We start from the raw sequence: 13,934 nt of genomic DNA on the forward strand, positions 1-13,934 counted from the left end.
TAGAGAGAATTCTTTCATGTTCTTTTTTTTTTTAATTAAGCATCTTTTTTTCTTTATGTGTAAAAATTAAAATGAACAATAAAATGAATTAGATTTCTTCATTTACTTATGTAGACTCCAAGATGGATTCCATTGTGGATTGAGCAATTAAATGCCTTTTTCTTTTTTTATTTTGCTTTTGTCTCCTTTAACTAGATCACCAGGATAGTACTTAAGCTGATGTCAGGCATGTGGCATCCAGCCCAGGATTAATTACTCTACAGGATGTAACTAAAATCATAAATAACCATCAATATTCAGTGAACACTTAATTTTTGTTAGTCAAATGCTAAGGGCTTTTACATGAATATCCTACATGATGCTTACAAGAAACTCTCAGAGATGAATACATTGTTCCTATCTTACAGAGGGAGAGCTTGGGGGTGAAAGGTCCCTAGTTAAGTGTCGATCGTGGTGGTATGCCAAGTCTTTGCACTGTCAAGTCCCTCTCAACAACCACTACTTCCTTTGTGACAAATTGCAAAATCTTCATATACTAGGCAGGGGATTTTGCTCAGTGGCTATGAAGGAACAGAAGGAGGAATGCTTAGCCGCCAAGTTGAGAATCATCTCTGAGCTGCAGTCAGTGAATCTTTGATGCCTGCCAGAGCCTGAGAAGACTTGCGTCTCTTAAGAACTCACTCATAAGCACACTCATTGATACACACACCTCCCCACCCCCAAACCTAAGTGGTGGTGATTGCATTGGCCAATCAGTCCTCCTGTCTGAAGCAGAGGCTCTGCTCTCAAGTACCTGTGTTTAGGGTTCATGAGAAATGGGGTTCCAGGGAAAGGCATAGACTGAACCATTTCAAGAATGTCTGTTGTTGGGTCTTGCCATTTTTTATTTAAGATTTTCCCAAGGCAATGAGTAGAGAGTAATTTTTTTTAATAAAGAAGAAGTTACTTCTTGTCTACTTGAAATTGTCCTGTTTTTCTTAAACTTTGGTTGTGTTTCTTCATTTAGAAATGGCTCAGTTGGGAAACTATGATAGTGGGACAGCAGAAACACCAGAAACAGATGAATCCGTGAGTGTAAGTATCTTTCTTGATGAAATACAGTGTTGGTTTTTCTGTTTATCAGCATCTGGAGAGATTTAGAGTGTGTTAATTACTTTATTTCTTCCATAAACATGTATTGTGCTCCGATGTGCAAGGCAGTAAGCATACAGTTTTAGCCTCTCTTCTCAAAGAGAAAGAGATTGATAAAAAGAAATCATGCACAAAAAATAAAAACGATAAGCTTGAATAAGATCTATGAAGAAAAAAGGCCGTGTGCTACTAACACATAACAGAGAGTGGACCTTAGCCTTGCTGCTAGTCCAGAAAGATCTCCTGAGGAAATGGCCTGGGAGTGGTGTGAGAAGTTACTAGGATGAGAAGGGGGCAGAGGGAACATTCCAGGCCCAGGGAATATTGTGGGCAAAGACTATGCCACAAGGGAGCAGAGTGCATGTGAGGGTAAGGGCAAGGAGACCATAGAGACTGGAGAGCTGGAACAAAAACCAGACATAGAGGTCCTAATTGTTCATCTTTGTCAGATCTTTTCTTTCTAAGAATGGTGGGAAGCTGTTGAACTTGGAGGGAAATGTTTGTGTGTAGGGGTTGGAGACAGGTGGACAGGAGCCCAATCCTGTCAGCATTACCGCTTAAAAACAAACTTAGGATGGCAGTAGAAAGCAGATGAGGTGAGAGGGGCAGGCAGGAGTGACAATGGGGAACCCATGCAGGAGGCTGTGCAAGTGGCACAGGTGAGGGTAATGGGGGATGCTGGTGCCATCGTCCCTAACTGTGAACACCGGAAAGGAAAGCAGGCTGGACTGAGTTGGGGGTGGTCAGGAAAGAGAAGTAGCTGGGTAGGCTAGGGGGCTGAGGACCCAGGCTCTGGAGTGAGACTGCCCTCATTCAAAAGCTGGCTGCATCTCTTGCTAGCTGTGGGAACTTACTCTGTGCCTCGGTTTCCTCCTCTGCAAAATTATATAAAAGATGGTAAAATATTAAATGAGATGATTTATGTAAAATGGTTAGATCAGCAACACTAATAAATGCTAAATAATGATAGCTGTTTTGTTTATTCATTATTATTATAATTTCGAATGAGTTTAGACTGAAGTTTTTTGGAGATATTTGAGAAGAGCCATCACACTAGCATCTGTGTACATGATGTGGGATCTGCTGGCACTCAGGGGGTTTTCAGTGGCGTTCTGAAGGACGTAGGAGTCATCCGTGGGCATGAATGAGGTCACCTGGGTGGGCAAGAGTTAATGATACAGGTAGGCCTTGAGTAGGATCTTTGCACCCAAAGCTGTGGGGACCTATCAGAGTGGATGACAGGAACCAGTGAGTGACTCCAGTCTTGAATTATGTTTTCTGTGATGGAGCATTAGCAGTGATGACTAGACCCAGGGCCTGTGGCCAGAGACCAAGGGGGAAATGGAGGAGAGAAAGAGTTGTTTGGTTCAGATGCCAGAGTGTTGGGTGAATTACCTGCTTGCACACTGAAGTCACGCAGGGTAGTGAGAGAACATGAGCAGAGAAGAACGTGGGCAGCTGGGCACCCAGGACTTCCAAAAATAAATGAGACAGCATGTCAGCGGTTGACAGCATCCAGTGAGGGAGTGTGACCCACACGACAGTCTCATGGGGTTTCTTCCACAGTTATAGGAAGGGCTCTTTGGGTTCTGCAGCGGGGAAAGAGGCTGTCAGTGCTCACCCTCTCAGTGCTAAGATTCGCAGACTATGAGATTATTTCCCCCCAAAAAACCAAACAAACCCATTTTACTTATTATTGTCCTTTGAGCTCAACTTGTTAAAGAGCTATCTTTTTAAAAGTAGATATCTAAACCATGGTAAGATCAAAGTCAAGAGAGACACGCACTGTCTGTTTGGGTGCCCCTTGCCACAGACTACCTTTTCCAAACAAGAAGGGTGGCCACAGGGAGGACACAGACATTCTCTGGTCAGGGACAGAGAAGCTACACCATCCGTCAGCCCATGTTGAGCCACGCAGCCCATTCTTTGTTTTGACTGACTGAAGCCAGAGTTAAGGTTTGACATTTTGGACTTCTATCTCAAAACCTGAAAGGGCTAGGATGAGGATAACCCGAGTAGTGTACAGAGGTAAATTAAATTGGAAATTTCTTTTTGTTATGTAAAGATTTTATTTATTTATTTGAGAGTGAGAGAGCACACGAGCACAGGGGAGGGGCAGAGGGAGAGGGAGAAGGCGAAGCAGGCTCCCCTCTGAGCAGGGAGCCCGATGCTGGGCTTGATCCCAGGACACTGGGATCATGACCTGAGCAGAAGGCAGACGCTTAACTGACCGAGCCACCCCAGCTCCCCAAAATTGGCAATTTTCAAAAGCCTTGTGCCTTCATCTCCCGGAAATGAGGGTTCACTTAAACGAGACCGGGGCACTGGCAGGAGAGGCAATCCATCCACGCTGCTCTGCAAAATTGATCTTCAAAGCTGTGTGCCAGCGTCCTTTGGCTCCAATACTGCACTTCCAACAGATTCGAAAGCAGAGCAGAGAATGCAGATGTTGTTTGTGTTGCCATTAAAATCATTTTCTTGAGTTCTCAACTATTTTCTAACTTCCATATTTTGTTTCCAAGAGCTCTACTGCTTCCCTGAAACTTCAAAGGAAACCTCGGGAAAGTGATTTTGAAACTATTAAATTGATTAGCAATGGAGCCTATGGGTGAGTAATTCAAGAAAACTCTCTATTGTATTTTAACACACCTGAGTAATATATTCTGCACATTTATCTTAGGCCAAATAGATGTCATTAGAGACTTGAGGTTTCAGATCACTGCTCCTTCACTGGTGGGTATAATGTGTAGCCAAAATCGTTTTTCATTTAGATACTCCATCAAGAAAACATATCAAGTGACCTGGAGTTATTTTAGAGGTATGGGGAAGGAGACTTTACAAAGAAAAGGAGGATTTTTATCCATGCCTGATTCTGCCTCCTTTATTGGGCCCTTGTGGACGCAGAGATCTCTGACTCTTGGGCGCATATACGCACACACATCTCCATATCTGGTTCTGTAAAATCTGTATCTCTGAACACATATAAACTCATATATAGCATTAATACTTAAGAATTAGCCAGAAAAAAAAATTAGCCAGTACTTTCTGTCTGACAATCATTCTTACAAGAGAAGTACTTAAATTAGAAGACTGCTTGGAAACTTCACACAGTACGTTTCTTTCAATCTTTATATTGTACCAGGGTTTTATTGTTTGTTTTCAGTTGAAATCTGTGTTCTGATCTGGTCACATTAGAGGTGCCCCTTTCTTCATTTTTAGAGACATGAGGTTTTCTTCTCATGGCTAGGAAGGGTCAGTGGTGACGAGGTCCTTCCGAGTTACTAAGAAACAGTTAGGAAGGGTAGTTAATATACATACTGTGTCCCAATCCATTTTAGACAGCCCAGGAGCTCTGGTTTAATTAAGTATTAATCTCACTTCTATCTGTATATGGAGAGCAATAAACAATCCCATAGACGTTTATTGCCATTTATCACACGTATGAGCAGATGAGATAAGGCGATTTTTGTTATGCCACAAGGGATGTTTCTCCTTACGATTTTTTTTTTACCTCTAATATTTTCCACACCATTAACTTAGTCAAGAACTTCAATATTTGTGAGTCCTTTCTGTGCTTCACTGATTTATTTTCAGGATTATGTCAAATGGTGTATTTCTCGATGCGGCTTGTAAATGTTTTGGGATGTTTTATTGTCATAATATTTTGTTTTGTTCAAGGACCTCATGGAAACTTCTTCCCCCCCCCCCCCAAAATTGTTTAAGCATACGGTGGCTTGCGAGTTTCATTGATTACACGGTGTTAGTTTGTTTTCGAGATCATCTGAGGATTTCTTCCTTCGTCAGGGAAAAAAACTGAACTTTGATTTAATGGATCTCTGGGTTTGAGTGCTGATGGCTTTCATTGGCAGTGGAATTCTAGAATAAGATTTTCTGCGAAGCACCGCTTTTATAAAATTTGGGCATGTATCTTAGCAGTATTTGGAGCTCTAATTGGTTAAGTAAACTCATTTGTAGTGCAATTAAACCACTGTCTAGTAGATGAGGTATATCACACTTCGGGGACTGGTTGCGAATATACAAGAAGTTAAACAAGCTGTGAATCAGTGAACACCCAGGATGCAGGCCAAGTCATTAATGGGCTGACGAGCTGCCTGCGGGAGCTCCTACCCATCAGCCAAAACTTCTTTCTCCCTTTTGCTCTTCTCAGATTTAATCTCTCATTACATTTCTGACAGATTTCCTCTTCATTTTAATTATTTTTAATTCAAGATTGGAGTGGAGCTGCCTGCCCAGCGGCCCCCCAGTCCCGACACTGGCCGCGGCTTCGAGGGGGACTGAACACCAGGCTCTCCAGGCCGGTCCCTCCCCGGCCCCCGGGCCACGGAGCACGCAAGGAGGCTGCTGTGCCTGCCACGCTGGTTCCCTCTGTCTCCTCCCCACTTAGGGGAGGGCAGACCCCATCCCCGCCAGCTTAGCGCCCTGGGGAAGGCCTTGCCTTGTGCCGGCGCCTGCTGGCTCCCACGGGCTGCTGCGTTGGCCTGGACGTGGGAGGGGCCCGCAGGTGGGGGTGGCAGGTGCCCGGGCAAGCCGCGCTCCTTGCTTCTCTGAGGATCCTCCGCTGCCTCGGAGCGTCCTCCCCTGGCCCTGCCCAGACTTGTAAATCACAGTGTTCAGGGTTTTCAGAGTGACTGAAATTGACTTAAATTTTTTAAAAAACTACATTTGAAAGGCGCACCGTTTCTGTCCCACTTGGCTTTAGTTTCCAGCTTGGCTGCACGCCCTTCTCCTTTACTCCCCAAAGGTGGCCCTGCACGTGGGCACCCATGCGTGCGGTTGATGCCCCCCCCCTTGCCCCCGTGGCCTTTCCTCGGACGTATGCATTCGCGTTCCCACCTGTAGACGAGCCCACGCGGACTCACCTGCTGGGCTTTCAGATTCGTGCAGAATCTGTGCAGGAGACATTCACGCCCCCGGTAGGACAGGTTCCTTATGCTCTGGGTGCCATCAGCCTCCGATTCCCCTCCTCCCACCTTGTGCAGAAGGCGAAGTTAAAGCCTGACCCAGAGAGGGCAGGTGCCCCTTGCTGTGCATCACCAACCAGCCTTGGGCCTTCCTGTTTGACGGGCAGGTCAGCGTAGGGAGAGAGGCAGAAGCAACTGTTTCAAAGAAAGCAGCCTCTGAGGCTGGAAAGCAGAGAAATGAGGGGCTGAGTCCCTCCAGCCCAGTTTTATAACCATGCACGGTGTGCAGCTCAGTGTTAGACTCCTGTCCGTCTGCTGGCTGCTGTTTGTCTCTGTTTCAGGCTCCTTCTCCCTCTCTCTCTGCTGCCCTAAGTAGATTTGGAACATCAGCTTCCAGGCGAGGAGGAGACGTGTACGTGTGAGAGGACAATCACTGCTAAACAAGCAGATGTCAGCATGAAGAATAATAGTCCTAAAGCCGTAAAAAAAAAAAAAAAGTAAAAACAAGAACATAAAACCAACAGATAACTAGCTATGGTGGATTCTAATTAAGAAGTCTAGTTGACTTTTGCAACTTGATCAAGATATGCGTGTCCTGCGGCAGTGATGTCTCAAGCTACCTGTAGGATTAATTTCGGTTGGTTTAGGTAAATTTCCCTAGGGAACAACTGATGATTTTAAGCACAGCATAGCAAGGCGCAAAGCACAAAGTCAGATGAGATTTGATGAATGGCAAATCTGAGAGTAGAAAAGGGGAGTCCTTCGTTCGCACGGTGCCGCTGGGAAACCTGGTCTGGATGCTGGTCAAATTGGGCCTGCTGAGTGGTTGCTTCTGTAAGAAACACTGATAGTTGATTGAAAATCCAAACGCTGAGAGTTGATTAACAGTCTACAACTGAAGCTCCTGGTATCAGGTCTGAGGATGCTCAGCATGACAGTGACTCAGTGGGAGATACTCAAAGAAGACATAGAGCGTTAGCTGTATCCCACTTGATTCTTTATAATAGGCGGGGGCTTGCAGAAAGATACTGTTGTTGTTTTTTTTTTTCAACATTTCAGATTCTGAATTTCACTTTAGAAGGTAAATTCCTGTGTCACAAACTCTTCTTCATACCAGTATTTGTTCACCAGTGTTTGTCTTCTGTTTCTGAGGAAGCCAGATTATTTTCTTTGGTTCCTTTGTGTCTGTCTGCCTTCCAACAGCTGATTAGGAGAAGCTCAAGGTTTTGGGGGGAGGGGATCTTGATTTTATCCAATCAGTATTTGAAAAAAGAAAAATACTGTAAAAGCCTTTCATCTGACCCAGAAAGAAAGGGGTAGCTGGTTGGTTAGTTAAGAAGTTGATCAGAGGATGCGGAGAAAAGGGAACTTTACCTGTGGTGGGAATGTGGAACTTGTGAGCCAATTGGAAAAAACTGTGTGGAGGTACTCAAAGAGTTAAAAATAGAAGTGCCTACGACCAGGCAATTGCAGTGTTGGGGATTTAAAAGTTCAGATGCAATTAAACGTGGGATGCCCGATGTTTTCATCAGCATGGCAAAAGCCAAATGTGGAAGGAGCCTCGGTGTCCTCAAAGATGAAATGATAAGATGGATGTGGTTTCTGTATACAATGGGACTATTACTAGATAGAACGAAATTGACCCCCATTTGAATAGTGGCTGTGCACAGAGAGTGTATTATGCTGAGTGAATAGTCAATCGGAGAAGGACAAGCAGTGTATGTTCTCATTCATTTGGGGAATATAAATAATAGTGAAAGGGAATATAAAGGAAGGGAGAAGAAATGTTGGGAAATATCAGGAAGGGAGACAGAACATAAAGACTCCTAACTCGGGGAAACGAACTAGGGGTGGTGGAAGGGGGGGGGAGGAGGGCGGGTGTTGGAGGGGAATGGGTGACGGGCACTGAGGTGGACACTTGACGGGATGAGCACTGGGTGTTTTTCTGTATGTTGGTAAATTGAACACCAATAAAAATTAATTAAAAAAAAATTAAAAAAAAAAAAAAAAAAAAAAGAAAGGGAGACAGAACATAAAGACTCCTAACGCTGGGAAACAAACTACGGGTGGTGGAAGGGGAGAAGGGCGGGGGGTGGGGGTGAATGGGTGACGGGGACTGAGGGGGGCACTTGACGGGATGAGCACAGGGTGTTATTCTGTATGTTGGCAAATTGAACACCAATAAAAAATAAATTTATTATTGAAAAAAAAAAAAGTTGATCAGAGTCAGAAATCATTAAAAAAAAAAAAAAGATGCATCCTTAAACATACTTTTAAATTCAGATGCATACTGAATTTAATCTAACTATCTCAGTTTAAATATCTATGAATTGGGCAGCCCCTGGTAGCTCAGGAGGTTTAGTGCCGCCTTCAGCCCAGGGTGTGATCCTGGAGACCTGGGATCGAGTCCCACATCAGGCTCCCTGCATGGAGCCTGCTTCTCCCTCTGCCTGTGTCTCTGCCTTTCTCTCTCTCTCTCTCTCTCTCTCTGTGTGTGTCTTTCATGAATAAATAAATAAAATCTTTAAAAATAAATAAATATCTATGAATTTAGGGTTGCCTGGGTGGCTTAGTCAGTTAAGCATCTGACTTGATTTTGGTTCAGGTCATGAGTTCATGGGTCGTGAGATCCAACCGCACATTGGGCTTTGTGCTGGGTGTGGTGGCTGCTTGGGATATTCTCTCTCTCTCTCTCTCTCTCTCTCTCTCCCTCCCTCCCTCCCTCCCTCCCTCCCTCCTTCCACCCCTGACCCCACACTGCCCCTTGCAAACCTCCCCCTTAAAGAGAGAAATATTAAATATATATATTTTATATATATAAATTTATATATTTATATTAAGAATATTAAATATATATAAGGTTACTAGTATTCTTATGTAAGTCCTTTCTAAGACAGCCTATATAAACCATACTTCTAATACATCGATTTTATTTACTACTTTTCACTGCTTTATTTTTTTATCACTAATTTTCACAAATGGAAATAATTTAGAAATAGGAAAGTCAGATCTGTTAATGATCAAATTAAATGATTTTTAAGGAAATTTTCTTAATTCAGAAGTGTTAAAACATAGTTACTACATTAATCTTATTTTAAATTTTTTATTTATTTGTTTATTTTAATTTATGATAGTCACACAGAGAGAGAGAGAGAGGCAGAGACATAGGCAGAGGGAGAAGCAGGCTCCAAGCACCAGGAGCCCGACTTGGGATTCGATCCTGGGTCTCCAGGATCGCGCCCTGGGCCAAAGGCAGGCGCCAAACTGCTGCACCACCCAGGGATCCCAACTTTTCACTGCTTTAAAGGTGAAGCAAGAACTTGAAGCAATCTGAACGTAGGAATCTGGATATGTAATATTTTTTCCACTTTGGAAAACCTTGTCACTCATACTAAATCAGTAGGAATTTTATTTAGTAACTCACATTTAACGTATTTATCAATACTTTCCAAAGTATTCCATTTGTTTTTTTTTTTATAAGCCACAAAGCTTTTCCCTTTCAACACTCCTGTTTCATCGGTTTAAATATTTGTTTAAATTAGTTAATCCCGATATCAAGCCTCGCCAGAAAAACAGGTGTAGAGATAAACCCAGCTGGTGAGAGCCCAGCGTCCGGCATCCCACAGAAGGCTGCTAGCCCGCCTGGAAAGTGTTGGCCGCCCAGCTGGCCAGCAGCTCCCTTGGCAGTGCTTGTACAGTGGGGATAACAGTCCTAGATTCTTCCTTGAGTTGGTCATATGAAGTGTGGATGAAAGAGATTTTTTTTCTGGATAGCAAAGGAAGAAAGAGGAGACCAAAGAAATAATGAGAGAAGAAATAAAGAGTAAAACAAGCCAAACAAAAAGTCAGGTTTCAAGAGAGAACCCCAAAAATGTGATTCTACAAGTGAAGGAAAAGTATGGATACAATGAGAAGACACACATACACAGACTTGAAAGAAAAATGAATTCCTAGTAGTTGAACCCTTGAGCGGAACATGTGAATACCAATTAAACTGAGACTGAATATACTTAAGATTTATGGGAGTGGATTATTCTGATATGTTGTTCAGCAGGGATTTAGGGTGTCCTAGTCCGCCTTGCATTCATTTGTCAGGAGCAATGAAAATAAGCAGTGGCATATGCATCTCAGATCAGAAACCCCTTGTTTTAGGAGACAGACATTCGATGTACTTTACTGTGAATGATTGCTGTTTGGGTAAATTATTATTTATCTGAGCACTTCCTAACCTGAGAGTTCAAATCTGTTCTCCTCCAATAATGACAAGTGAGGAGTAACCTAAGAGAAAATGAGCCGATCCAAGACATTTTCCTCTTCACTTACCATTTCCAGGTGAGGTTTTAAGCCTCCCCCTTCTCTTGACTTGTTTCTTCCACATCAGGCTTCAGGGAGACCATTGCCTTTACCCAGCCAGAAATGGTTCTCTAGAGCATAGGAGTGAGTCTTGCAGCAGAAATTCGGTGCACCCTCCTCATTTTATAGTAAAGTTGGCTGTCGCCTTGGCCATAGATCGGATGGAATAGAAATACAGTGTATTATTGGCCCCCTTTTATGTTGGGAAATGCATTTTCTGTTGAAACAGCTATAGGTGTAAATCATGGCAAGGTGTGTAGTGAGGAAATATGCTACTCTTCATTGCAGGACAGCCTCATATGACCTATTACATCCTTCGCATTTATCTGGAATTTCATGGGGAATAAATTACCCTCAAGTTGGAAGCCACCTAACCCTAAGAAGCTTTGGCCCTTTGTGCAGATCCCAAGTGTATCCTATAGAAAATGATTGCTTTAGTCACTCTAGAAAAAATGCCTAACATATATCTAGTGCTAGAAAGGATATGGTTCACGGTATATATGTACTTTTGTTAATTCTTTTCCTGTTGTGACTTATATATTGAATTCTGTTTTGTCTGTGGAAAAGCTAAAACCATTAGCTGGCCATTGGAAAATAGCTCACTCTGGAGACTGTCCATTTGTGTCCTACACTGAAGTTGAATTTGATGCCTTATGTATGACCAGTGACCTTTACCAAAAGATTAAGAAATAAATAAATGTGGCCATAACATTTTAACCTGGACTGGGTTGTTTGTAGCTGCTGGGATAGCATGCATGAGCTGAATTCAAGCTGTCATGGGAATGTTAAAAAAAAAAAAAAATTGACGATCACATTGTTCACTGTACCCAGAACCATCCTCACTTCTCACGAACCCCAACTTTTGTGCTTCTTTTCAGGGCAGTCTACTTTGTTCGACATAAGGAATCCCGGCAGAGGTTTGCTATGAAGAAGATCAATAAACAGAACCTCATCCTCCGAAACCAGATCCAGCAGGCCTTCGTGGAACGGGATATCCTGACGTTTGCAGAGAACCCCTTTGTGGTCAGCATGTATTGCTCGTTTGAGACAAGGCGCCACTTATGCATGGTCATGGAGTACGTGGAAGGTAAATCAGTGTCTGACACAGAGAGCATGACACCTGCACCCAGAAACTGCATGCTCCTTTGTGCGGCTGAGGCTTTCTCCGTTGTCCTACGTGATGTTCCTATCCACCTCAGGGCGAAGCCAGGCAGTGAGATGGCTGTATTCCCAGTCATTATGTTCTGATAATTGCTTGTAAAGTGGCTGCTCTGCTATAACAAAGGGAAAATTAGTGCTATTTGGAAAAAAAGGTTGTTTTTCTTTTTTAATAGCTTTTAATCCTAACTACCTCCTCTCAATTGGTTGTTAAAGTTAGAATATAGGTGATGGGATTTTTTTCTTACTTACTTTTATCACACGGCATAAAATCTTTCATTGCAACTGATCCTAAAGGATGAATTAAAAAACATATCCTTGGGATCCCTGGGTGGCACAGCGGTTTGGCGCCTGCCTTTGGCCCAGGGCGCGATCTTTGAGACCCAGGATCAAATCCCACATCGGGCTCCCGGTGCACGGAGCCTGCTTCTCCCTCTGCCTATGTCTCTGCCTCTCTCTCTCTCTGTATGACTATCATAAGTAAATAAAATAAAATAAAAAAACATATCCTTTTTGGCCAATGGTATGAAATTAAAAATGTGTTAAGGAAAAAAAAATGTGTTAAGGGAAAAGGAGATATAAGTCAAGAAAATTTCCTTTTTTTTTTTTTTTTTTTTTTTTGACGCTTAAGGCTTACCTTTTAAATGGTCTTATTTCCATCAGTTTTACATTCAGTTTCTACACGTTTGGCCCTGACTTACTGATATAAACAAAATTAATAAAAGGAATATATTAGGAAGGGCTAAAGCAGTCTCCAAAGCATCTAATGTAAGCTCTTAAAATTGTTGGAGCAGAATCCCAAAACTATAAGACTCAAAGAAACATTAAATATCATTTACTTCAACCTTTTCATCTTGCAGACAAGTGAACTGAAACCCAAGAAGCAGAGCAGACTTACTAAATATTTCACTAATGGATACAAGGCAAAAGTACAGCTTGCCCTGAGTTCCACCCGTTGATTTTGTTTTTATTCCCCTCCTCCCCATGCTGGCACCTGGCTTTATTAACCTTGGTTGTGGTTACAGTAACTAACATTTATCATGTGGTTTAAGTGTTGGCAGTATTCTAAATTCTTTACATAGATTACCTCATTTAATCCTCACAATAATCTGCAACGGGATAACAGTCTTACTATCCTGGTATTAGAGGAAAGAGCCGGGACTGGGTTGCCTAAGGTCTCCCCAGGTAGGATTTGAACTCAGGGAGCCTGCCCAGAACCCATGCTTTATACTGGTATATTTTGTTCTTCGAATTTCAGTTCCACTTTGAAGCCAGATCTGCTCCCTTAGGAATATTCCTGCCTTAAAAAAATAATAATCTCTTTCCTTCACACCACATCTTAATTAAGAAATGTGATTACTCGGTGCATGGTGTCCACTTAGGAATTTAAGATGCTGTGTGTGTGGGTAGAGGCCATTCTGCTCTGAAGGGGTGTAATCTGAACGGATGGTCGTCTCCTGTCCCGGCCGCGACTGCACCTGCTGAATCTTGTGCTTGGGTTTTATAGGAGGTGACTGTGCAACGCTGATGAAGAACATGGGGCCTCTCCCTGTCGATATGGCCAGGATGTACTTTGCAGAGACCGTCTTGGCCTTGGAGTACCTACATAATTATGGGATTGTACACAGGGATCTGAAACCAGACAAGTATGTACATGAGGAGAGGTTTCTTTTTTTTTTCCACACAATACACAAAATTGTCTTATGTGTCTAAAAATGTTTTATTAATGGTGCTTTGCACATTTTGAAATTCTCCCATTGTGTCCCCAAAGAAGTTACTTTGGCAATACACGGTGATAGTTTTTACATAGTACTTTAAAGGCTCTGGTGCTTATAAGGAATGAAATAATAGCTTATAAGGAATGAAAGAAAGACCATTATGAAGCCAGGGTCAGTTAAGTTTTTTTAAGTTGTTGTTATGTTTATTTTTGAGCAGCTTCATAGAATGGTACTAGTTGTTTTCTGGATAGTTTCTGCCTTTGGTATTATACTTGGATAGCCCTTCGCTACTCTAAGATGATACACTTGATATTATATTCTCTCTCACTATTTAATTTTCAATCTATGTGAGGTTCATTATACTGTCTAATTTGAGATACAGAGAGACTCTTTTCCCCTCAAATGAATAAGTTATTCGTCTTTACAGCATTTATTAAATGTTTTATGCTTTCTCCACTAATTTCAGACACATCCAAAAATATTGCACGTTAATATGTAAAGATTCTAAGCGTGCTTAAAATTTTATGATAAAATTAACTCATGCTCATTCCAGAAAATTTTGAAGTTCAGAAAAATGTATGAAAAAATTGGTTGACAACATTACCAAACAAAGACAACTATTACAATTTTGGAATATTTCCTTCCAATAGCT

General features: G+C 42.3%; 1 protein-coding gene across 1 annotated transcript in view; it reads left to right on the forward strand.

Moving 5' to 3' along the window:
* MAST4 (microtubule associated serine/threonine kinase family member 4) overlaps window positions 1-13,934 on the forward strand; it is a 538,813-nt gene that overhangs the window by 487,539 nt on the left and 37,340 nt on the right. Inside the window, 4 exon segments of the mRNA XM_041765742.1 lie at window positions 1,007-1,074; window positions 3,654-3,739; window positions 11,285-11,493; window positions 13,072-13,210. Of these exon segments, the coding sequence (XP_041621676.1) occupies window positions 1,007-1,074; window positions 3,654-3,739; window positions 11,285-11,493; window positions 13,072-13,210 (502 nt within the window).

The sequence above is a fragment of the Vulpes lagopus genome, chromosome 8, assembly GCF_018345385.1.
Source record: "Vulpes lagopus strain Blue_001 chromosome 8, ASM1834538v1, whole genome shotgun sequence".
In the NCBI taxonomy this organism is placed as follows: domain Eukaryota; kingdom Metazoa; phylum Chordata; class Mammalia; order Carnivora; family Canidae; genus Vulpes; species Vulpes lagopus.